This window comes from Dendropsophus ebraccatus, chromosome 9, assembly GCF_027789765.1.
Source record: "Dendropsophus ebraccatus isolate aDenEbr1 chromosome 9, aDenEbr1.pat, whole genome shotgun sequence".
Taxonomy (NCBI): domain Eukaryota; kingdom Metazoa; phylum Chordata; class Amphibia; order Anura; family Hylidae; genus Dendropsophus; species Dendropsophus ebraccatus.
In genome coordinates this window covers 42,591,145-42,617,629 of record NC_091462.1, presented here as the reverse complement: position 1 = coordinate 42,617,629, position 26,485 = coordinate 42,591,145, and the positions used below count along the sequence as shown (strand labels likewise).

Below are 26,485 nucleotides of genomic sequence, written 5' to 3'. Positions count from 1 at the left end.
TGGCCATGTTTTTGTAGCGCTGGATAACCCCTTTAACCCCTTAAAGACAGAGCCTGAAATGGCCTTAAGGACAGAGACAAATTTTATAAGTTTAACCAGTGTCACTTTATTCATTAATAACTTCGGGATGCTTTTATCTATCCGGCTGATTCTGAGATTATTTTCTCGTGACATATTGTACTTTACATTTCTGGTAAATTGGAGTCGATACTTATAACAAATCTTTATGAAAAAACCCAAAATAATGTGAAAAATTGTGAAAAAATGCATTTTTCCAACTTTGAAACTTTTTTGCTTATACAGAAAATGGTTATGCCACATAAATTATATATTAAATAGCATTAGCAACATGTCTACTTTATGATGGCGGCATTTATTAAACTATCTTTCATTTTTTTAGACAATAGAAAGCGTAAAACATTAGCAGCAATTTTCCAAATTTTCAGTAAAATTTTTAAATCAGATATTTTTAGGGACCTGTTCAGGTTTAAAGTGTATTTGAGGGTCCTGTATGTTAGAAAGCCCCACAAAGCACCCCATTTCAGAAAATGCACCCCCTAAACTCTGCAAAAGCACATCCAGAAAGTGTTTTAACCCTTTAGGGGAGTCACAGAAATAAAAGCTAAGTGTGTAAGAAATTTTAAAATTTTAATTTTCTTTGCAGAGATTTTATTGTAATCCAATATTTTTCATAATTATAAACCTATTGCCAGAGAAATGCACCCCATTAATTATTGCCCCGTTTCTGCAGTTTATAGAAATACCCCATATGTGGCCCTATTGCGCTATTTGACACAACCACAAGCCTCAGATATAAAGGAGCGCCTAGTGAATTTCAATGCCTCCGCTATATTTGGTCATTTCTGACTGTACCACTTCAGGTTGGCAGAGGCTCTGGGGTGCCAAAACCTAAAAAACACCCCTAAAGGGACACCATTTAGAAAACTACACCCCTCAAGGAATGTAACAAAGGGTGTGGTGAGCATTTGGACCCCACAGGTGCTTCACAGATTTTCCGAACAATATGGCGTGAAAAAAGAAAAATTTATTTTTTACACTAAAACTTTGTTCTAGCCTTCAATTTTTCATTTTCACAAAGGGATAAAAGGAAAAAAAAACACAAAACGTGTAGCGCAGTTTCTCCCGAGTACAGAAATACCCCACATGTGGACATAAAGTGCCAAGCGGGCGCAGGACGAGCCTCCAAAGGGAAGAAGCGCCAATTGGCTTTTGGAAGCTGGATTTCACTGGAATGGATTTCAAGGCCCACGTCGCATTTACAGAGCCCTCGTGCTGCCAAGACACTTGAAACCCCCCACAAGTGACCCCATTCTGGAAGCTACACCCCTCAAGGAATCTAACAAGGGGTGCAGTGAGCATATGGACCCCACTGGTGACGGGCACAAATGTGGAACAATGTGACGTGAAAGGGAAAATTTTCATTTTTTCACTTTAATGGCACAAATGTGCCCGTCACCAGTGGGGTCCATATCCTCACTGCACCCCTTGTTAGATTCCCTGAGGGGTGCAGTTTCCAGAATGGGGTCACTTGTGGGGGGTTTCCAGTGTTTTGGCAGCACGAGGGCTCTGTAAATGCGACATGGCGTTCATGATCCATTCTAGCCAAATCCAACCTCCAAAATCCAAATGGCGCTCCTTCCCTTCGGAGGCTTGCCCTGCGCCCACATGGCACTTTATGTCCACATGTGGGGTATTTACGGACTCGGGGGAAATTGCTCTACACATTTTGTGTGTTTTTTTCTCTTTTAACCTCTTGTGAAAATGAAAAATTTAAGGCTAAATAAACATAGTGTAAAAAATGTAATATTTCATTTTCACGCCACATTGTTCCACATTTGTGCCAGTCACGAGTGGGGTCCATATGCTCACTACACCCCTTGTTACATTCCCTGAGGGGTGTAGTTTCCATAATGGGGTCACTTGTGGGGGGGTTTCAACTTTCTTGGCAACACAGGGGCCTTTTGAATGCAACATGGCTCTCGAAATCCATTCCATCCAAATCCAGCCTCCAAAAACCAAATGGCGCTCCTTCCCTTCGGAGGCTTACCCTGCACCCGCATGGCGCTTTATGTCGACATGTGGGGTATTTCCGTACTCAGGGGAAATTGCGCTACACATTGTGTTTTCTTTATCTTTTAGCCCCTTGTGAAAATAAAAAAATCATGACAAGATCAATGATTTAGAGTAAAAATTTTAAAAAAATTACACTAAATGTTGGTCTAGCCTTGATTTTTTTCAATTTCCACAAGGGGTTAAAAAAGAAAATAAATGCAAAACGTGTAGGGTAATTTCCCCTGAGTATGAAAATACCCCACATGTGGACATAATGTGCCATATGGGCACAGGGCAAGCCACCAAAGGGACAGAGCGCCATTTAGAGGCTGGAATGGAGGATGGAGGCCATGTCGCAAATACAAAGCTCCTGTGCTGCCAGGACAGTAGAAACCCCCCACAAGTGACCCCATTCCAGAAACTACACCCCATAAGGAATCCAACAAGGGGTACAGTGAGCATATGGACCCCACTGGTGACGGGCACATATGTAGAACATGCGCCGTGAAAATAAAAAATAAATTTTTTTCATTTTCACGTCCCAAATGTGGCCGTCACCAGGGGGCCATATCCCGGCTGCCCCCCTTATTAGATTCCTTATGGGGTGTAGTTTCCAGAATGGGGTCACTTGTGGGGGGTTTCTACTGTCCTGGCCGCACAGAGGCTTTGTAATTGCATCATGGCATCCTCTAATGGGAATGGCAGCCATACCTATTTAGTTGGGGAAAAGGGACAATTCTAATTTATTTGGGGGTATTAGGCCAATTATTAGTTTATAAGGTTGAAAATGACAGGTGTCCATCAAATTCAACCTGTGTTGATCCAGAGGAAGGCAAAAAACCCTTGTGAGGCAGACGACAGTAGCCTCATCACAGGAGAAAAATTCCCGGATCAACGTGACCCCTGAAATAGGAATAAGGGACAGAATTTAGATAATGTGGAACCCCGATGACGTGTGGTGCGCCTTGGAGCGATCCAGTATGCAGAGGCCGGGGTGATCAGCACAGGTGTCACACTGGAAAATGGTGTCCTTCCTGATCCCCCTGTTACGCCACACTCTGCACTTCTTCTGGGGTCTCCTGTTTTCCAGTGTGGGGGACGTCACCTGGAAAATGTTGTCCTGGTGCGATACGGGGTCCTTCATATCCAGAAGCGCTGGGTCCGCTCCATGGCTGCTAAATATTAGGGCTCTATTACTACTTCTGACATGTTCGGATCGTGCCGCAAGCTACAGTAGCTCGGGCAGCGAGGGACCAGAAGATGGGGGTGCTGGTATAAAAGTCATCCCCGTACAGGTGGTGACCTTTATCCAGCAGTGGGAAGATCAGTTCCCCAACGATCTCCCCACTAACTCCGAGGATGGGGGGGGGGGGTCATCTGGGGGCTGGATTCGGGTGTCCCTTCCTACATACACTCTAAGGGTACGTGCACACTGCGGAATCGTGACAGATAACCCTTCACACATTCCGCAGCTGGCACCCACCGGCGGACTGATGTGGGCGCGTGTCTCCACCCGTCTCACACTCCATTCTATGCACGGGCGGATTCCGCTCTCCATCCAACGTATTCATTCTTTGGATGGACGATGGAATCCGCCCGTGCATAGAATGGTCTATGACACGGGTGGAGACACGCGTCCACATCAGTCTGCCGGCGGGTGCCAGCTGCAGAATGCACAAAGGGTTATCCTTCGCCATTGCGCAGTGTGCACGTACCCTAAATCTGTAAGTGTACCCTGAGGTACTCTCACAGAGTTTGGAGAATTTCACGCCATACCGTCATCTCTTATTGGGACGGTACTGGCGGAAAAAACGTGTCTGGGGGGCAGCGTACGCTACACTACCCCCAGACACGTCACTGGATGATGATGAAGGATGAGGATGAATGGAGGGAAGAAGGATCCCCCCTTTCATCCTCACTGGCTGTTTCGCTGTCGGAGGCAATAATAGCGTATGCGTCCGACACCGGAAACACGCCAGGGGGCCACTTTTATATGGAGATTGGTATATGGGGTATGTAGTGGTGTAGTGTCAAACTTTATTCAATGTAGTGTAGTGTGGTGTAATGTAGTTTTTTTTTACGTGTTTTTTTTTTACAGTAAGTATTAAAAAAAAAAAACTACGCCAAAAATGGTGTTGCCGATAAATGCCGCACTTATGTGCGGCACTTATCAACAGACCGTGGCAGTAGGATATAGAAAAAAAACACCCTACGCCAAAAAGGAGGAGTTGCTGATTAGCAGCGCACTTTCGTGTGATGCTGATCAACACTCAGCGGCGATAGGGTGCAGAAAATAGAAAAAAAAAAATTGAATAGCGGTGCGCGGCGGACGACCAACGATTTGACAGCAGCAGCATACATTACCTGTCAGGTCTTCTCCGCGTTGTCTTCATCCCCGGGTCCTGCACGCTCTATCTTCGGAATGGCCGGTCAGCTGACGGAGCGCTCAGCCAATCACAGGCCGGGACCGCCGCGGCCTGTGATTGGCTGAGTGTGGCCTGTCAGCTGACCGGCCATTCTGAAGATAGAGCGCGCGGGACCCGGGGATGAAGACAGCGCGGAGAAGACCTGACAGGTAATGTATGCTGCTGCAAGGACATCGGTAACGATGTCCCTGCAGTCCTCGCTCAACGATCATCGGGCCGTGGAATAGGCCCAGTAAACAAGCGGCGATCTAGCAGATTGCCGCTCGTTTACATCGTTGATCGGGCCCTCCTCGGCCTGTGAAATAGGACCCTAAGTGTTCAGGCCCAGACTAATCATTAGAACAGGCAGTAAGAGAAGTCCACAGCTTCATGCTTCTCTCCTTGCTCTGTCTCGCTCTGAGCTTATTCCATAGACATGCAGTGTCTCGGTTGTGTGACACAGAGTCAGGAGAGAAAGCGCTAAGCATGGCTTTTTCTAGTAAAACAAAAAACTTTTACTACATTCTAAACATCCCTATAGCTGCTGATAAGTGTATTACACTTGTGTAAGTGTAATTACACTTATCAGCCGCTAGAGGGCAGCAGAGCGCAAAATCCGAAAAAAGACGACGCTGGAGCCGAAAAAAGCAGAACGGGAAGAAGCCGAAGACCCGATGAGGAGACGAGGACGCTGCGAACCCGGAAGACGCCGATCGGGACCCCGGGACAGGTGAGTAATGTACAAATACCTGCTCTGGACCCCTCAGCTACCTAGCTGAGGGGTCCAGAGCAGGTATTTATTACATTTGGGGACTTGTTCGGCGTGAACGGCCGCCCGTTCACGGCGATCGGGCCGGTGGCACCATGACCACCATTACTTTTTACAGTAATGGCGGTCGGTGCTGTCCGAGGACAGCACCGACTGCCATTTGCTCCGGGTCATCGGGTCACTGAATTCATCAGCCAATAACAGCGATCGTCAGCACGGGGGGGTGTTAACCACCCCCGTGCCGAGAAGCTTAGATGGACTGCTATGATTTATACCAGGCCATCTTCCCCGATCGCTGTGTGTGAACACACAGCGATCGGGGAAACCGCGGGCGTACATTTACGCCCTGTTGCGTTAAAGCCCAGGCAACGGGGGCGTAAGTGTACGCCCGATGTCGTTAAGGGGTTAAAGTGTCACTGTCGTTAAAATTTTTATTGCAGAAATCAATAGTACAGGTGATTTTAAGAAACTTTGTAATTGGTTTTATTAGCCGAAAAATTAATTTTTATCATGAAAAAGCAGTTTGAAGCTCTCACCCCTGTCTGGTTTTCCTATGGAGAGAGAATGTAAAAGCAGCAAAACAGGACAACAAAGAGTTAATTTACATTCACATCCGGAGGTCTCTCCTTTGTCAGGCACCATGGACCTTTCCGACCTCTAATTAGGGCTCTGAATAGTTTGGATGACAGCCGGCAGGGTCCATGAGCAGGACGTGGTTCTATGTGGGCACCGGGACAGGTGACTATAGTTTCTTTTTTTTTATTTCCCCCCCACCCCCTGCCCGCAATGAATTTTACATGTATTTGCGTTACAAATATCCCTCTTGTGTATCGTTTCCCATGTATTTTTTTCTGGTCTAATAAATGATCATATGAAGTATTTTATGTTTTCCAATGGTTAGAATTTGACAGTTCCGCATCTATACAATGTTTATGGTCATAAAAAGTCCTTTAAAGGATTGTCTCAATATTAATCCTGAGAGTAGATAATAGGTATCTGGTTGATCAGATACGCTGGGAACCCCTCGGTCACAAGAATTGGGGTCCCAGTAAAAGAACTCTCAACAATCAGCTAGTATTCTGTGGATTGGTGACTATCATCAGGAATATAGCTACAGCCTCCTTTACAAACACCTACACGGGAATTTGAAGAGCAAGAGCATTGATTATTATTCATAATTAAAAATCAGGAAAAAAACTGTCTTACAGCTCGGAACTGATAATACAGCTTGTCGAACGCTAATCCACCGACTGTGACTTCAGGGAGGAAGATGGGAAGGTTAAAAAGGTTAAGAACCTTGATTTTGTCCTGAACCCTGGAATTAACAAAGCACAAAAGACATAATGAAATTCAGACATAACACATACACTTATCTTATCTTGTAACCATTTATATAGGGTTGTATACACTGAACAAAAGGCAAGGTTTATAAGGTGCTGCCTCCTTCAATGCTAGATACTGTGGAAGGAAATGCATCTCATTGTGACACTTTTGCTTCTGAGGAGCAAGGTGCAGTCTAAAAGGTTTCCTGGATCAATTTAAACCTTTTTAGTTTGCTATAACAATAGAGGTCCTTGAAAAAGAAAGCAGAGACCTGACTTGTCCCCACTAGTATCAACCATCACACAAGATAGGACACATCTCCACCTGGCTGAACACACTTGAACCCTCTTAGATCCACGTCAAAAGTTTTTAATCGGTTAAGGTCTGAGGGCCCTATTTCACAGTAACGATAATCGGCCGGATCGGCCCCATTTGGCCGATTATCGTTTGGTGAAATAGAGAGAACGATCAGCCGATGATCGTGTCATCGGCTGATCATTCATTTAGGGCCAGACCTAAAATCATCGTTCCCCCATCACTACGGTTGAATAGCTGTGCGCGGCGGACAACCAACGATTTGACAGCAGCAGCATACATTACCTGTCAGGTCTTCTCCGCGCTGTCTTCATCCCTGGGTCCTGCACGCTCTATCTTCGGAATGGCCGGTCAGCTGACGGAGCGCTCAGCCAATCACAGGCCGGGACCTCCGCGGCCTGTGATTGGCTGAGTGTGGCCTGTCAGCTGACCGGCCATTCTGAAGATAGAGAGCGCGGGACCCGGGGATGAAGACAGCGCGGAGAAGACCTGACAGGTAATGTATGATGCTGCAAGGACATCGGTAACGATGTCCCTGCAGCCCTCGCTCAACGATCATCGGGCCGTGGAATAGGCCCAGTAAACAAGCGGCGATCTAGCAGATTGCCGCTCGTTTACATTGTTGATCGGGCCCTCCTCGGCCTGTGAAATAGGACCCTAAGTGTTCAGGCCCAGACTAATCATTAGAACAGGCAGTAAGAGAAGTCCACAGCTTCATGCTTCTCTCCTTGCTCTGTCTCGCTCTGAGCTTATTCCATAGACATGCAGTGTCTCGGTTGTGTGACACAGAGTAAGGAGAGAAAGCGCTAAGCATGGCTTTTTCTAGTAATTGTTCAGGATCTAAACACTCAGACACAGACCAGTTAAAACTTTTCATATCTCTATGACATATCAAAAGTTTAAAGAAGCATTCCACATAATTTTTGTTAATTTTTCCCCTGGCAGCAGGCTGGGACATATACTTCCCAATGATGATCAGTGTCTAGGTGCCCGACTTCGTTCCGGTCCTACGGTACTGTTCAAATCCTGTGCGCAGTGATGTCACAGCTCTTCTGATACCGCTTCTTTCTTCTTCCGGCTATTGATGGCTGGAAGTTGGGACCTCCAATGCATCTCTATGAGAGCGCTGTCATAGAGATGTATTGGAGATCATGACTTCTGGCCTCTTTAGCTGCAAGGCCAGTCAGCAGATAGGTCACAATGATGCCCGCGGGATTTAAATGGCGCCACAGTACCGGAATGAAGTGTGCGACGCGACACAGATTATCATTGGCACCAGTATAGTATATGCACCAGCCTGTTTCTAGGGGGAAAATAAAAATAATAGTAATGTGGATTGCTTCTTTAGGCTATGTTCATACTATGTATATTTTCAATAAATAATGGCCGTTGTTGCAGATGGCTGGGTAAACATGTCAGACAGCGGCCACTGTTCATACATAACATGAACATTGCCTTAAGTTGTGTTATTTGCAGGGAGACAAAAGCCACCTTTTATCTTATGTAATACCTACCAGAAGAAAATTAACACTTTGGATGTACACTAAAACTAAAAAAAAAAAATGCAATTGTAATATGTCGTAGAGATATGTATACAAGTAGTTACAGGGCCAGATACTAAAGTTGCGTTAAACTCCAAGATAACATCTGGCTGCCTGTTAAAATTGTAGCAATACTGCCATCTTTCATGTAAATTGTGGGCGGCCTATGCCGATCACAAGAAATCAAACTTAGCCCCAGAAAACTGCAGATTTAAGGGTGACATCTCAGCTTAAAGAACCTCATTTGAACTCTATTATAAGAATTTAGGGAACATATAATCCACCTAACCACAGTAAAAGCAAGAAAACAGAACACTCACAGAATTCGTAAGTGATGGAAGGTGGCGTCATTCTGTTCTGTCCAAGGAGCTTTAGTGATTTTTACATATTCAAGCTCTTCAACAATCTGCAAGATGGATATATCTCATTATAGCTTCCACACGCCACAGATGAATACACACACTAAACATCTTAGTGACCATAAGATGTCTAATGTTTAGGGAATGGGAATATTACAAGTCAGATTTGCCAACTAGTGGGAATTTCACACCAGTATTACACACCAGTCTTAAAGGGGTTGTCCAGCAAAAATATCTTTCTTTTAAATCAACTGATACCAGAAAGTTATATAGATTTGTAATTTACTTCTATTAAAACATCTCAAGCCTTCCAGTACTTATCAGCTACTATATGTCCTGCAGAAAATGTTGATTTATTTTCAGTCTGACACAGTGCTCTTTGCTGACATCTCTGGCCGAGCAGGAGCAGAGCAGGAGAGGTTTTCTATGGGGATTCATATAAAACCAAGACCGAGTTCCTGTCTTGGCCAGAGAGATCAGCAGAGAGCACTGTGTCAGACTGAAAATAAAACATTTCCTGCAGGACATACAGCAGCTAATAAGTACTTGAAGACTTGAGATTTTTTAATAGAAAAAAATTACAAATCTATATAACTTTCTGATATCAGTTGATTTGAAAGAAAAATTTTCGCTGGACAACACCTTTAAGTAAGCTCCCCGCCGCTGTCCACCCGGCAGATTTATTAAGAAGTAATGCCTTTATAAATATGTCACTATGCAGCTCTGCTTGTGAGCCACACAATGAAATCTATCCCAGCTCTGACCTGCTGTGGATTTCTGCTATGATTTATGTAAGGTCACTGATTTTTTTTAAGCCAGTTCTCTGCCATAAACCAATAATTCCCCCCCCCCCCCCCCCTCAACCAAAGAATTGTACTTCTGCAGATGTGCCAGATCTGCATAAGAAATCAACCCACTTATTTTCTGGTGCACAAGGTGATGAGCAAGGTATAAAATATCCCATTTGCTTAAAATGAATGACAGACAGCAAATTGGATGAAGATTTGGGTGAGAGTTCCACGATCAAATCCTCATCATACCATAAGAATGATACCTAGTCTAGCAAAAACTGTCAGATTAGAAGACTGGCGCACAGTGATCTATTCTGTAGTGCTAGTGAATTTGGATGTCACATACCAAGTTTAGCACACTGAACAGAGTCTACACAAATCATCTGATAGCAATGGCGCTACATTTGAGTACAAGCCAGACATCCAGCTACAGGTGCTCCAATGCCCTCATAGGCTATCAAGGCCCAAAGCAAAATGGCAACAGATGCTGGATATGAGGCCTATTTTCTTCAGCAATGAGTCCTGCTCTTGTCTCGGATGCAATAATAGCTAGAGACTGGTGCGGAGACGACAAGAGGCCTTCACAAGAACTCATCACACTGCTCCTACTCCTGGGATTGTGGTGTCGGGAGGCTAATGACCAGACCTCCCTAACTTCATTCCAGGAACACTAACAGCCCAGGGTTACAATGATTTGGTTGTGACTCTGGGGGCACGCCCAATCCCCTAAACTGTTCCAGGATTTGTATTTCAACATTTCAAAAATAGTAGTGAGAAAAATAATTAGGTGTATGACCACCTGTACCTTAGCACCTCCGGATAGCCGTCCTTTAGTATCTCCGGACTCTAGAAAGAAATCCCCGAAGTCTTGATCATCAATCCATAATCTTTTATTATTCAGAGTGCTGGTACAAACATTGCTCACAAGGCTGTTCATTCACCCAGCGTCCACCTGTTGTCTTGCGGACGTTTCGGAGGATAAGCTCCTCCTTCCTCATGCGCAAGAACGTAACGGGTGGGAGTTCAATATATGAGAAAAAGCATTAACTCTTTACCGCACATAACTTTTTAGCAATACATTTTTAGCAATACATTTTTGCAATTCATATAACACTCGCATGATCCTTACTGAAGGAGAACCAGTATTAAAGTACATTTATAGAAACACTCGAAAACTGCAAGTTTCATTCAGTCCTTTAGGACTCAATGTCTCAAGCTCTGTGATCCAATACGCTTCCCGTTGGAGTAACCGTCTGCGGTTCTCCTCACTGTTGTTACTAACCTCAAGTTGTTCTATGACTTGCCACCTTAAGTCACAAATATTGTGCCTATTTTCAAAGAAATGGCGTGCGACCGTAGTCTCGCCGAATTCACCCCTTCCTTCTTCTTTCTTCTCCTTTACACCATTAAATCTTCTAATAGCTGATTTATGTTCGTTTAACCCTTTGAGGACCAGGCCCAAAATGACCCAGTGGACCGCGCAAATTTTGATCTTAGTGTTTCCGTTTTTCCCTCCTCCCCTTCTAAGAGCTCCAGCACTTTCAGTTTTTTATCTACAGGCCATGTAAGGGCTTATTTGTTACAGGAATAGTTGTACTTTGTAATGACGTCATTCATTTTACCATAACATGTATGATGGAATTCCAAATATATTATTTATGAAGATATAAATAGGTGAAATCGTAAAAAAGAATGCAATATGGTAACGTTTGGGGGGTTCCTGTGTCTACGTAATGCACTATATGGTAACAGCGACATGACACTATTATTCTATAGGTCAGTACGAACACAACCATATGCAGGTTACACAGATTCTCTAATGTTATATATTTTTTTTTTAATGAAATCATTTTTTTTTGCAATTAATTATAAATAAAATGGGCCTATTGTGACGCTTATAACGGTTTTATTTTTTCACCTACGGGGCTGTATGGGGTGTCATTTTTTCCGCCATGATCTCTAATTTTTATTAACACCATATTTGTGAAGATCGGACGTTTTGATCACTTTTTATTAATTATTTTATATATATAATGTAACATAAAATCGGTAATCCGTGCACTTTTTTCCCTCTTTTCGTGTACGCCGTTTACCGTTCGCAATGACGCTTGTTATATTTTAATAGATCGGACAATTACGCACGCTACGGTATATTATATGTTTATCTATTTATTTATTTTTATATGTTTTATTTATATAATGGGAAAGGGGGGTGATTTCAACTTTTATTGGGGGAGGGGTTTTGGGGTAGTGTGTTAGTGTTTTTAACTTTTTTTTTTTTACACATTTGAAGTCCCTTTGGGGGACTTTTACATTCACTACTTGGATTTTTACACTGATGAATGCTATGCCATAGGCATAGCATTGATCAGTGTTATCGGCGCTCTGCTCATTGAGCCTGCCTGTGCAGGCTCAGTGACCAGAGCGCCGATCGGACCGCACGGAGGCAGGTGAGAGAGCTCCGGCGGCCCGTTTTACCGATCGGGACCCCCGCAGTCACACTGCGGGGGTCCCGATCGGTAGGTGACAGGGGACACTTAAGGAGTTAATGACACGCGGCAGCGCGATCGCTGCAGCGTGTCATTACCGGTGAGGTCCCGGCTGCTGATTGCAGCCGGCCCCCACCTGCTATGAAGCGCGCTCCGCTCCGGAGCACGCTTCATAGCGGGAGAAACACCCAGGGCGTACAGTTACGCCCTAGGTCGTCTGGGGACAGACTTCCATGGCGTAACTATACGCCCTGGGTCGTCTAAGGGTTAAACGAACCTTGATCTGTCTGCTAGTTTGACCAATATACACCATGCCACAAGGGCATTTTAGTAGGTAAATCACGTTGGTATCATTGCATGTATGAAACCCTTTAATTACATATTTTTTACCTTGCGTAGGGTGGGAAAACTCACCACCTTTTATTATGCTATTACAATGTTGGCACTTCATGCATGCAAAGGTACCCTTCCTGGCAGCCGCCATGAATGTCTGTCTACTCATTTTACGTTTCCTGATATCACTTCTGACTAGTTTGTTCGCTTCGCTAGTGATTTATTTTTCCTGTAACCAAAAATGGGTTTCTCTCTGAATAATGACCCATATTTCGGGTCACTGCTCAGTAAACCCCAATGTTTTAACACTGATTGTCTGATAAGTCTGGAATGCCTATCATAGGTCATACTATACATCATCTTAATTTCCTTTTTTTCTTTCTTTATCTTTCTTTTCCGTACCTCACTTCTACTCATCTGTCCAACCTCCCTGCACATTTTCTCAAGTTCATGTTTTTTGTAACCCCTCTCCATAAATTTTCTAGTTAATTTTCTTGCGTTTTTATTATATTCACCTAGGGAACTAGAAATCCTCCTAGCCCTAACATATTGGGATTTGGGCAAACTTTTAAACACATGTGGGGCATGTTGACTAGTTCTGTGTAGCATGTTATTTTTATCAGTGGGTTTGGAGTAGAGTGTGGTCTCAAATTTCTCATCTTTCTTGCTAACCTCCACGTCTAGGAAGTGAATCACATCCTTGTCGTACTCCAAGGAAAACTTAATAGATGGATGACATGAATTAATACCTTTCACAAACTCTTGTAATTTTTGTTCACTCTCCGTCCACAATAGGCAGACATCGTCCACGTAACGCATCCACGTGGACGACTCTGGCAGATTGTGCACGACAAACGATTCTTCAAAATTATGCATAAAAATATTTGCAACGCTAGGAGCCACCGATGAGCCCATGGAAACTCCATGCCGCTGCAAAAAATAATCATCGTCAAATCTGAAATAATTCCTGGACAGGACAAGATCCAGGAGCCCCATCAAAAAACCAATCATTTTATTATCCAACATTGCATTCTTGCAAAGCTGCTCTCTGACACATGCCATACCCTCATCTTGGGGAATGTTAGTATACAAACTCTGTAAGTCTAGTGTACATAGAAAACTTACGTCTTTGCTAGAAATCCTTTCCATAGAGTCTAAAAAATGGCCTGTGTCAGAGAGACAGCGATCAAGACCTCTCACAATACTCTGCAAAAATCCATCAACATATACCGACAAGGACTGCAGCAGCGACCCTGACCCCGATACAATCGGACGGCCGGGTGGGCTGCTGCAGTCCTTGTGGATCTTAGGAAGCAGATATAGCACAGGTATCCTAGGAGAATCCACACATAATAACTTAGCTGTTCTTTCAGTTATAATGCCCGAGATTACGGCTTCACCCACATATGTATCCACCAATTTTTTAAATTCCTTTGTGGGATCGCCCTTGAGTTTACAATACACATTTGTATCGGACAATTGCCGCATAGCCTCAAGGATATAGGAGGCGCGATCCTGGACAACTATCGCGCCCCCTTTATCCGCTTTTTTTATAATTATAGAGGCATCGTTTTGCAAATCCCTCAACGCCTCGGCCTCTGCCTTGGATAAGTTCGTATGCATTCTGGCAACTTGATTCCATTGGGCTCGTACGTCATATGCAACCATCCGTTCAAACATGGCTACAGAGTCACAGTTCACATTGAGATCATATGTGCTCCTTTTCACTAGTGTTTCAGGTACTATATCAAGGGGGGATGGAAAGTTACGTTCCTGTCTTTTGACATCGTAGAATTGTACCTTTATACGTGCCAATCTGCAGAACTTGTATAAGTCCACCAAAAAGTCAAATTCTGATATATCCTTCGTTGGTACAAATCCCAATCCTTTGTCCAGTACCCTAATCTCCGTCTCTGTTAATTGTCTATGTGAGATGTTGACCACCAGACTATCTTTGATTGACCTACACATTTTTGTTACTTCTTTTTTGTCTTTTGTTTTACCTTTCCATTGCCCCCTTTCTGTGTTGTGGTTTCCTCCGACTGTGCGCTGCTGTCCGTTTCTTCCGTGTTCGTCTTTTTTCCTAAAAAACGATATGGTCTTTTTTGGTCACCTTTCACACCTCTGCGGTTTTTTTCCGTGCTAGCTGTGTCTGTGGAGTAATCACTAGATTCATTAGATTTATCACTCCTTTCTTTCTGATTATCGTCCGCAAGACAACAGGTGGACGCTGGGTGAATGAACAGCCTTGTGAGCAATGTTTGTACCAGCACTCTGAATAATAAAAGATTATGGATTGATGATCAAGACTTCGGGGATTTCTTTCTAGAGTCCGGAGATACTAAAGGACGGCTGTCCGGAGGTGCTAAGGTACAGGTGGTCATACACCTAATTATTTTTCTCACTACTATTTTTGAAATGTTGAATGTGTGGGACGGAGTGGAGTCCCGAAAGTGAGAATTCATTGGATACGTATATAGTGCGGTTTTGCTGTTTTTTATAAGGATTTGTATTTCAACACTTTATCGCTTCACACTCATCATTAAATAAATCAAGATGTTGTGAATATTTGGTTTCCTTTAATAATTTTCTTATCATTGTCCATCGATTCTATGATTTACATAATCCCAATGACTTTTCCTTTTTGGTGCTGCTATTTCAATTATAGAGGGATGCTGGATCCTTAGGGTACTATTACACGGGCCGACTACGGCCCCAATCATTTTAGAAAACGAGCGCTGATCTGCTAGATTAGCGCTCGTTTACTGGACCTATTAGACGTTAGAGATGTCCATGCAGCACTTGCCCAAAAACCTGATCCCTTACCTCTCCCCGCTCCTGGTCTTCTCTCCTTGGCCCGTGATTTGCTGAGCAGCATGTCAGCTGACAGGCCGCTCAAGCGATGCAGCCATCAGCCGTGCATAGCTATGACATGTATAGATGCACGGTTGGTGCCTTTCAATTTTAGGTCCAAACCAAAACCAACAATTAGCCGACTGGTTGTTGTCTCTATTACACTGAGCGATAATCGGCCCGATTCGGCTGCTCATCACTATGTGTAATAGGGTCCTTAGAATCAGTGAACCATAGGATACTTGGCTCCCCCTCTCCTTACCTGCTCCACATTCTGTGCTTCAGCAGCAGTGTACTGCAATACCTCTGATGTCTCACTAGAATGGAGCAGAAAGACAAAGGGATCATCAAGCAATCGCTGCGTCAGTCGATGGCTCCACAGAGCAAACTCAAAATTCTCACCTAATTTGTGGGAGGAAGGATGATTTGTATGCGTCTTCAATATTCTGCAGGTAAGATAACTCAACTTTCTTCTCAGCTGCCTGAAAGGGAAGCAATGGCTGTGAGAGTGAAGATACATATGTTAGAAGACATTACGAAATACTCCTATTCATTTACATTTCCTCTTTCTTGTATTTTCTTGTACACATCAGCCACTGGAGAGTCCACGTATAGAACTATGTGCGGAGGCAGGAACTCATCAATGCTGACGTTCTTGATTTCATTGTAATGATTTACACCTGGGGAAAAAAAGAAGGAGGATTTCTAAGTGATGTTTATGCATAAGACTTAACACTAGAGATGAGCGAATTTACAGTACAAACAAAGCAAATCTTTGTTAGCCTGGCAATCTGCTTATCAGCGGGCAGACCTTGAAGTTTGCGCAGTTCCACCCCGGATGCCTCTACAAAAACTGAATCCAGTCCTGGGAAAAGTTTCCCAGGACTGGATCCAGCTTATCCAAACACTTGATGTGGAGTAGCACGGAACTGCATGGACTTCAAAAGAAGCAGGCTGATAAGAAGATTGCCAGGTTAACAAAGATTTGCTTTGTTTGTACTTTAAGGCTGGGTTCACACTACGTATATTTCAGTCAGTATTGCAACCAAAACCAGGAGTGGATTAAAAACACAGAAAGGATCTGTTCACACAATGGTGAAATTGAGTGGATGGCCGCCATATAACAGTAAATAACGGCCATTATTTCAATACAACAGCCGTTGTTCTAAAATAGCAGCAAATATTTGCCATTAAATGGCCGCCATCCACTCAATTACAACATTATGTGAACAGATCCTTTCTGTGTTTTTAATCCACTCCTTGTTTTGGTTGCAATACTGACTGAAATATACTGACTGAAATATACATATACTGACTGAAATAAACGTAGTGTGAACGCAGCCTAAATTAGCTAATCTGTGGTTGGCCACTTTATAGTAAAATTGTTTTGTGACTAGTATAAGTTAGTGTTTTCACATTACTTACTGACAGCAGCTCCCAGTGTACTTCAGAGCTAAAATCAGATTCTCCTTTTACAGGCTGAGCTGTCCTGCTCTGTAGTTTGTCCATAAGATGGCTGACACGGAGGAGCATGTTCAAAGGGTTGTTCACCAAATTATTTTTTCTTTGAAATCAACTAGTGTCAGAAAGTGCCAGAGATTTATAATTTACTTCTATTAAAAAGAATTCTAAAGTCTTCCAGTACTTATCAGCTGCTGTATGTCCTGCAGGAAGTGGTATTCTCTTCAATATAGAGAGCAAGAGAGGTTTTCTATAGGGATTTGCTACTGCTCTGGACAGTTCCTGTCACGGACAGAGGTGACAACAGAGAGCACTATGTCAGACTGAAAAGAATACTCCACTTCCCACAGGACATACAGCAGCTGATAAGCACTGGAAGATTTGAGATTTTTTAATAAAAGCAAATTACAAATCTCAGTCATCACCAGTTGATTTGAAACAAAAAATATCTGGGGCGAACAACCCCTTTAAGGCCTGATGACAGTGGCCATTTTACAGATCTACAATCTCTATGGGCCTATGCTATACCTCAAAGAAGAAAAACAGAGATCTTCTCTTTTTTTTTTTTTTTTTAAATCTCCTACAGAACTCATATATAACATAGACCCAAAGGGACCTGGCATGCCATTGTACTGGGGCCAGGCACAATGTTTTGCCAAGTGCATGGGCAAATAGAAGCGTCCCTGTCATTTGACAGAAGATATGAAAGAAGTTTTGATGGGCCAGAGATTGAACATTCATATCCCCACTGATGCTTAGAATGAGTAGGGAAAAGTGCAAGACTGTGCACTTCACCCCCCAAATCACTGACCTATGCCCAATTTAAGAAAACAGGATCTATTAGAAGCTTATGGAGCACAGAGAAAAACAAAATCATACTTAGCTGGAATCTACTTACATTCTTTGCGGATGTAATTGCTTTTGAACATGGCTTCAAGGAAAACGTAATCACTGAAGGGTGAGCGCTCCAAAATCACCCCCTGACCTGAAGAAGAAAATGAGCATGCTCCAGTTAGGGCTGGGCGATATGCCCAATAAATATAATCTTTTTTTTTTTTTTTTTTTTTTACATTATAGACGACTGTCGATTAAAAACTACATTTTTTTCTCCTAAATAAACTGAATTTAATTGTTTTTTGAGGCAGCAACTGTGCTGTTTCAGGCCATGTTCGCATGGCATAAGACACCGGCCGCTCCGTGACCCGGTCGGGTCATGGAACGGCCGGTGTCAGAGAAGAATATGCTGTCCGGTACTGCAGTACCGGCTGGATAATCTTTACTGCTGCTGAACTGGGATGCGGGCGCATCAGTGTGTGCCCGCATCTCAATTCGCCGCTGCACACAATGGAGCGTGCGGGCAGACATATCTAATGAATAGCAGCCACAGAAAACTGACATCATTTTTTTGCAGCGCCCCTAGGCATTCAGGCTAGGAGTCTATAGACGGCAGCACTGCGTAAGTTGCGTACTTATCACAGCCATTGTTGCAAATCTGCAACAATGGCCATGATTATTACGTAACTTACGTAGTGTGAACATAGCCTCACACTAACCCTCCTGTAGTAAAATCTCCCTATATGTTATGGGAATACTGGCTGGCATTATTGTGGCACTATAGGTGGCACTGTTATACTCTAGCACAGTGTACTTGCCACTCCATATATGCATTCATCTTGATATAATAGCATTAGTAAAAGTCTATGCATCCCCAGCCCCTTAACTACTAATCCCAACATGCTATGTTCTCATGCTTCGGTTCTACTACAAGTAAAGGCATGCCAAGCCGCAGGCCTTCCTATAACACAAGAGGCCGCCCGAACGATCATCATGCATGATTGTGGTCTTTTAATGTCTCATTACAAAAGATTATTGTCTGGAATGGCCCGTACTCAGTCACGTACGGCTGAAAATCATTAAGTGTAATAGGGCCTTAAGACAAGCTTATCTACACAAGCTAAGCTGAGTGTGTCACTTATGATGAGTCCTGCTCCTCGTTTACAGAACAGAGGTCAGAGGTTATCCGTGCACCCATGAACCCCTACCTTAATTTTTACTGGCAACAAGTAGGAAGATTTGGGGGACGTAACCCGGAAGTCAACAGTAACAGTGTAAGTCACCCAGAGGCGTGTGGCTGTGTTATTACAGCGCTGTCCATACTCATATCGTTTCCCCACTCCCAGCATTATATTGGAGATGCGGCCGTGCAGAGTGGGGGTGGGATTCCTCTACAGGCCTTCCGTGTCGTCAAACACGGAATGTTGGAATGAGGTCTCCAGGTGAGAGGATGATTCCACGTGTATTTTACCTGACCAGAATACCCCTTTAATAATTAAGATTCATATAAAAGCAGGATACTACCGTTGGTAATAATTACCCAATGCGATTTTGAATTCCCATTACATTACTACTTTGTATTATAGGACTACAATACAACGCAAGCGCATATGGGCGGCATATTGTTGCGGTATTTTGTTGTCTACCAATCCACATGGTTCTCTGCAGAGGGTAAAATATGATCTCATGCTGCATTATTGCTAGAGGCCCAGATATATTGTATTTGATATGCAGACAGTTGTAGTTAGGGATCAGGCTCTTTCTCCTTACCACTATAAGCAGGATATAGACTTGTGTATGGATACCTTGTGTTATTATGGATTGTTATGCATCAGGCCTTTACCAAACACTGTTTATTCTTATAAGATGCTTTCTACAATAAACTACATTTGATGTGCAGCCAATAACGTTTCCATAGCAACCTTATCTTCACCATCTATAGCTATGACATCATCACTGTTTAGCACTTAGAGCTATGCGTGTCAGCCACAAGTACAGTTCCTGCCTTATCCACCAGAGGGAGCAGCACACACACAGCCAGCAGGAGACGTGCAGGAGGAGATGGCCGCACAGGGGAGGTAACAAAATCCTAATTGTAAGTCAGAACAGATCTAAGTTCTAGTCTTTCAGGTTCTGGATAATCTTTGTGCCATAGATATAAGCATACTGTTTATTTATCCTCATCTGACATAACAAGTGCAGAGCGGCCCAACCTAACACCCCACATTTGGGATTGTAGACTAAGAATGACTATTGTAAAATGTGTCAAAATATTCATGTGAATGTAAAACATCTAAAGAGTTAACTAGACAGTTTTTCGACATGCAACTGGGCATGTGTATTTTTCATACTTCCTGTGTACAATTTATAGCTGTAACTATATACAGTACTTTGCTGGGTTTCATAGTCTGCAAAACATATACTGCAGGGGTCAAACTTAAATACACAGTGGGCCAAAACTAAACAATTGGACAAAGCTGCGGGCCAACCATGATAATTATTGAAGTGCGAATGCAGCGTTCCTGGCACTGTCAGTGGTGTGCGTCCCCCAGCCCCTTACACTATGATAAATGACATGATACATTACTATGACATGATTAAACCCCAAACCATATAATAGCCAATCCCCCAAAATTGCCCCAGATATTAGCCAGCCATCCCAATAGTGCCCAAATAGTAGCCAGGCCTCCCCAATAGTCTCATATAGTAGCCAGGCCTCCCCAATACTCTCATATAGTAGCCAGCCCTCCCCATAGTCTCATATAGTAGCCAGCCCTCCCCTGTAGTCCCATATAGTAGCCAGCCCTCAACATAGTCTCATATAGTAGCCAGCCCTCCCCATAGTCTCATATAGTAGCCAGCCCTCCCCATAGTTTAATATAGTAGCCAGCCCTCCCCCATAGTCTCTTATAGTCTTATAGTCTCATATAGTAGCCAGCCCTCCCCCACGGTCTCATATAGTAGCCAGCCCTCCCCAATACTCCCATTTAATAGCCAGCCCTCCCCAATAGTCCCATATAGTAGCCAGCCCTCCCCATAGTCCCATATAGTAGCCAGCCCTCCCCATAGTCCCATATCAGGGCTCCAGACTAAAAAATGTACCTAGGAGCCATTGGCTCCTAACCTGAAAAATTTAGGCGCCAAATAGAATATTTGGTCGCCAACATTTTAAACCATGTAAAATTAATGTTATGTTACATGGGACTTACTGTGTGCAGAGGCCACGGCAGCATCCTCCTCCTTTAGATTCTCTCTTTTCTTAGTTTGAAAACGTTCAACATGGAAACTTGCAACTTGACAACCATATACCCCCCTGCTGCCGGTGTGTTCCCTCAGCCAGCTGCCATCTTACCGGCAATGATCTACTATATATAGCCCCCGGCAGCCGATGACATATAGCCCCTGTGGCAATGTATATGGGAAGTGGTACTGTGCAGTGTATACATACACACACACTGAGGGAAGTGGTACTGTGCAGTCTATATATACAGACAGAAGGAAGTGGTACTGTGCAGTCTATATATATACAGACACTGAGGGAAGTGGTACTGTGCAGTCTATATACATACAGACACTGAGGGAAGTGGTACTGTGCAGTCTATATACATACAGACACTGAGGGAAGTGGTACTGTGCAGTGTATATATATACAGACACTGAGGGAAGTGGCACTGTGCAGTGTATATATATACAGACACTGAGGGAAGTGGCACTGTGCAGTCTATTACACATACAGACACTGAGGGAAGTGGTACTGTGCAGTCTATTACACATACAGACACTGAGGGAAGTGGTACTGTGCAGTGTATACATACAGACACTGAGGGAAGTGGTACTGTGCAGTGTATACATACAGACACTGAGGGAAGTGGTACTGTGCAGTGTATACATACAGACACTGAGGGAAGTGGTACTGTGCAGTCTATACATGCAGACACTGAGGGAAGTGGTACTGTGCAGTCTATACATGCAGACACTGAGGGAAGTGGTACTGTGCAGTCTATACATGCAGACACTGAGGGAAGTGGTACTGTGCAGTCTATACATGCAGACACTGAGGGAAGTGGTACTGTGCAGTGTATACATACAGACACTGAGGGAAGTGGTACTGTGCAGTCTATACATCCCCCCCCCCCCACCCCCACGCACTGACTACTGCACATGGCCGCCATCACAATAGACACACTACCCAGGCCGCGGTCCCCCCCACACACATTACTGGCCGGCCGCCACCCCTGCCGCCCCTCCGGTTATACTCACCCAGTCACCAACAATCTAAGTATGGTGCCGCTGGGGTGAACTTGAGGATCCGCCGGGTGAGGAGAGGCGGGAGAGAGGCGCTGGATGAGTGTGGCGCCTCTGCGGCCGTCCGTCCAATGAATGACGGACGTGCTAGATGACGTCACTGGAGAAGCGTGTCCCCAGTGTGCGGAGACACGCTTCGGTGCAGCGTGCGGAAGGCGGTCACTGTCCTTAAAGAGACAGTGCGCCGCCGCCGGGGCCAGTCGCAAATGGCGCCCAGATTAATAAATCTGGGCGCCATTTGCAAGATGTCAGTCGCATTGGCGACCATTTTGGTCGCCATCTGGAGCCCTGATATAGTAGCCAGACCTCCCCAATACTCCCATATAGTAACCAGCCCTCCCCACAGTCTCAAAAAGTAGCCAGCCCTCCCCAATAGTCCCATATAGTAGCCAGCCCTTCCCATAGTCTCATATAGTAGCCAGCCCTCCCCAATAGTCTCATATAGTAGCCAGCCCTCCCCATAGTCTCATATAGTAGCCAGCCCTCCCCAATAGTCTCATATAGTAGCCAGCCCTCCCCAATAGTCCCATATAGTAGCCAGCCCTCCCCATAGTCTCATATAGTAGCCAGCCCTCCAGAATAGTCCCATATAGTAGCCAGCCCTCCCCAATAGTCTAATATAGTAGCCAGCCCTCCCCATAGTCTCATATAGTAGCCAGCCCTCCCCATAGTCTCTCTTATATAGTAGCCAGCCCTCCCCATAGTCTCTTTTATAGTAGCCAGCCCTCCCCATAGTCTCTTTTATAGTAGCCAGCCCTCCCCATAGTCTCTTATATAGTAGCCAGCCCTCCCCCATAGTCTCATATAGTAGCCAGTCGTCCCCAATAGTCTTATATAGTAGCCAGCCCTCCCCCATAGTCTCTTATATAGTACCGAGCCCACCCCCATAGTCTCATATAGTAGCCAGTCTTTCCTATTGTCTCTTACATAGTAGCCAGCACTCCCCATAGTCTCTTATATAGTAGCCAGTCCTCCACATAGTCTCTTATATAGTAGCCAGTCCTCTCAAATAGTCTGTTATATGGTAGCCAGCTCTCCCCATAGTCTCATATAGTAGCCAGCCCTCCCCCATAGTCTCATATAGTATCTAGCCCACCCCCATAGTCTTATATAGTATCCAGCCCTCCCCCATAGTCTCTTATATAGTAGCCAGTCCTCTCAAATTGTCTCATATATAGTAGCCAGCCCTCCCTCATAGTCTCTTATATAGTAGCCAGCCCTCCCCATAGTCTCTTATATAGTAGCCAGTCCTCTCAAACAGTCTCTTATATAGTAGCCAGCTCTCCCCATAGTCTATTATATAGTAGCCAGCCCTCCCCATAGTCTATTATATAGTAGCTATGGCAGGCCAAATGTAATTAAAACTGAATTGCCTGTTGGGCCAAAAATAATGGCACCGTGGGCTAGAGTTTGACATGGACTGCATGGATAGATTAGGTTTATTCTGATAGTTTTCTTACTATGTAAAAGCGCCTGTATCCCAGCATCTGTATCCCAGTTAGAGAAATACAGCCCATTTCCTCTACTATGAACATGAAATCAAGTGATAAAGAAAAAAATATATATTTTGATAATGCACAAGCCGCAAAGCCTGTGCCCACAGAGGGGAGCAGTCCAGCGACCCCTGTGCCGCAGAACCAAGCTCCCAGGGCCAGAGCCGCACCACCCCACAGGCACGGCCAACAGAGGCAATGGCCGCCAGCCAGCACCTTGTGTGAACAAATCTAAAAGCCCACTCCATGTGCTCCCAGCTAGACCAGCTAGTACCATGCTAGCAGTGCCTCCTGCAGCAGCTCCTGGACCTTCCGCCTCCTCTATTATACAATCGCACAAGCTTGCAGGGCTGGCGGTCCCGATCCACCTCCTGCAGTTACCAGCGTACAGGGGATCCTGCCGGGTGACTCCCTCGCTGCCGGGGCTCTTCTAGATCCGACTCCCCTAAACGACTGAGCTCTCCTGACAGGAGACTCTGTGCCTGCATTAACCCCCCGTGTCCAGCAGCATCTCCAAATGTCCACCATGTCCCTCCAGCACCTCTCCAGCCATAAATGCCTTTGATATGCCGCCATCCCCTGCTCCCTCTTATATGAAATTTCTACAGTATACAGCGCCCCCGGCTAAAAACATTAGGTAGATACAGTACACAGGATTCAAGATGTAATTTTTTTTTTTTTTGAGAGAAAATGAAGCCTATCTGATAAACTACATTGAGGTAAATAGCACTATATGTGCAGGTCCCATAATTAGTGCATATTAGGATTTTGTCTAACTTTGCCTATGTAATAACGTATCAAAAATTATATTTTGGACAGAGGTCTCCTTTAAGTATTCCCTCAGTGTCAGGAACATGTCATTATAGTGTTATGTATATATCACGGAGTCCATTCAAGGAACATATTATCGCACCTGTCATTTTATTTTACTCTAGGAGGACGATAAGAAAAAAAAGAATCCGCAAGGAGACAGACATTCCTATCAGAAGGAAGAAGGAAGTCGCAGGACAGGTTCTTGAGTAATGGGCCGTTTACACAAAGCGATAATTCGCCCAATCAATCGTTCAACGATTTTGAAGCAACGGTTTGGTTTTTGAAAGATCACAATGAATAAACTGTTGGGACTTATTCCCAAGTTCCATGGACATGGAAGGCCTGTAGTGGGATCACCCCACCCTGCTTGGCAGCATCTAAATTATGATGCTGGGAAAAGAAAACTGTATGACTATTGGTGCGTTTACACAGATTTATCTGACAGATTCTTGAAGCCAAAGCCAGGAATGGATCTGAAAAGAGGAGAAATCAGTCTTTCCTTTATGACCTGATCTCTGGTTAGAGTCTGTTCCTGGTTTTGGCTTCAGAAATCTGTCAGATAAATCTGTCTGTGTAAACGCACCATATGTCAGAGATGTAATGAAGCAGCCGTGCAGCTGTGTCATTACAGCGCTGTTTACATTCATAGTTTCCCCACTCTTAGCATCATATTGGAGATGCTGCTGTGCAGGGGGGGGGGGGGGGGGGTGATTCCACTACAGGCCTTCCATGTCCAGGAAAAACAGGATGTGGAAATAAGGCCTTAGTCTCCAGGAAAGGGGATGATTCCACGTGTATTTTACCTGACCGGAATACCCCTTTAATAATTTATATTCGTAAAAAAAAAAAGCAGGATACTACCGTTGGTAATATTTACCCAATGTGATTTTGAACTTCCAATACATTACATTATAGGACTACAATACAACACAAGCGCATATGGGCGGCACTTTGTTGTGGTATTTTGTTGTCTACCAATCCACATGGTTCTCTGCAGAGGGTGAAATATGATCTCATGCTGCATTATTGCTAGAGGCCCAGATATATTGTATTTGATATGCAGACAGTTGTAGTTAGGGATCAGGCTCTTTCTCCTTACCACTATAAGCAGGATATAGACTTGTGTAAGGATACCTTGTGTTATTATGGATTGTTATGCATCAGGCCTTTACCAAACACTGTTTATTCTTATAAGATGCTTTGTACAATAAACTACATTTGATGTGCAGCCAATAACATTTCCATAGCAACCTTATCTTCACCATCTATAGCTATGACATCATCACTGTTTAGCACTTAGAGCTATGCGTGTCAGCCACAAGTACAGTTCCTGCCTTATCCACCAGAGGGAGCAGCACACACACAGCCAGCAGGAGACGTGCAGGAGGAGATGGCCGCACAGGGGAGGTAACAAAATCCTAATTGTAAGTCAGAACAGATCTAAGTTCTAGCCTTTCAGGTTCTGGATAATCTTTGTGCCATAGATATAAGCATACTGTTTATTTATCCTGATCTGACATAACAAGTGCAGAGCGGCCCAACCTAACACCCCACATTTGGGATTGTAGACTAAGAATGACTATTGTAAAATGTGTCAAAATATTCATGTGAATGTAACACATCTAAAGGGTTAACTAGACAGTTTTCCGACATGTAACTGGGCATGTGTATTTTTCATACTACCTGTGTACAATTTATAGCTGTAACTATATACAGTACTTTGCTGGGTTTCATAGTCTGCAAAACATATACTGCAGGGGTCAAACTCAAATACACAGTGGGCCAAAATTAAACAATTGGACAAAGTCGCGGGACAACCATGATAATTATTGAAGCGCGAATGCAGCGTTCCTGGCACTGTCAGTGGTGTGCGTCTCCCAGCCCCTTACACTATGATAAATCACATGATACATTACTATGACATGATTAAACCCCAACCCATATAATAGCCAATCCCCCAAAATTGCTCCAGATATTAGCCAGCCATCCCAATAGTGCCCAAATAGTAGCCAGCCCTCCCTAATGGTCTCATATAGTAGCCAGCTCTCCCCATAGTCTCTTATATAGTAGCCAGCTCTCCCCATAGTCTCTTATATAGTAGCCAGCCCTCCCCATAGTCTCTTATATAGTAGCCAGCCCTCCCCATAGTCTCTTATATAGTAGCCAGCCCTCCTCCATAGTCTCTTATATAGTAGCCAGCCCTGCCAAATAGTCCCATAAAGTAGCCAGCCCTCCCCATAGTCTCATATATAGTAGCCAGCCCTCCCCATAGTCTCATATAGTAGCTATGGCAGGCCAAATGTAATTAAAACTAAATTGCCTGGTGGG

General features: G+C 44.2%; 1 protein-coding gene across 1 annotated transcript in view; it reads right to left on the bottom strand.

Moving 5' to 3' along the window:
* The window catches only part of NDUFA10 (NADH:ubiquinone oxidoreductase subunit A10), a 94,375-nt gene that overhangs the window by 1,049 nt on the left and 66,841 nt on the right, over window positions 1-26,485 (bottom strand). Inside the window, exons 4-9 of the mRNA XM_069983113.1 lie at window positions 17,611-17,697; window positions 15,810-15,931; window positions 15,654-15,733; window positions 15,514-15,568; window positions 8,747-8,832; window positions 6,454-6,562 (exon numbers count right to left, since the gene is read on the bottom strand). Coding sequence (XP_069839214.1) covers window positions 6,454-6,562; window positions 8,747-8,832; window positions 15,514-15,568; window positions 15,654-15,733; window positions 15,810-15,931; window positions 17,611-17,697 — 539 coding nt within the window. The remainder of the gene's footprint in view (window positions 1-6,453; window positions 6,563-8,746; window positions 8,833-15,513; window positions 15,569-15,653; window positions 15,734-15,809; window positions 15,932-17,610; window positions 17,698-26,485) is intronic.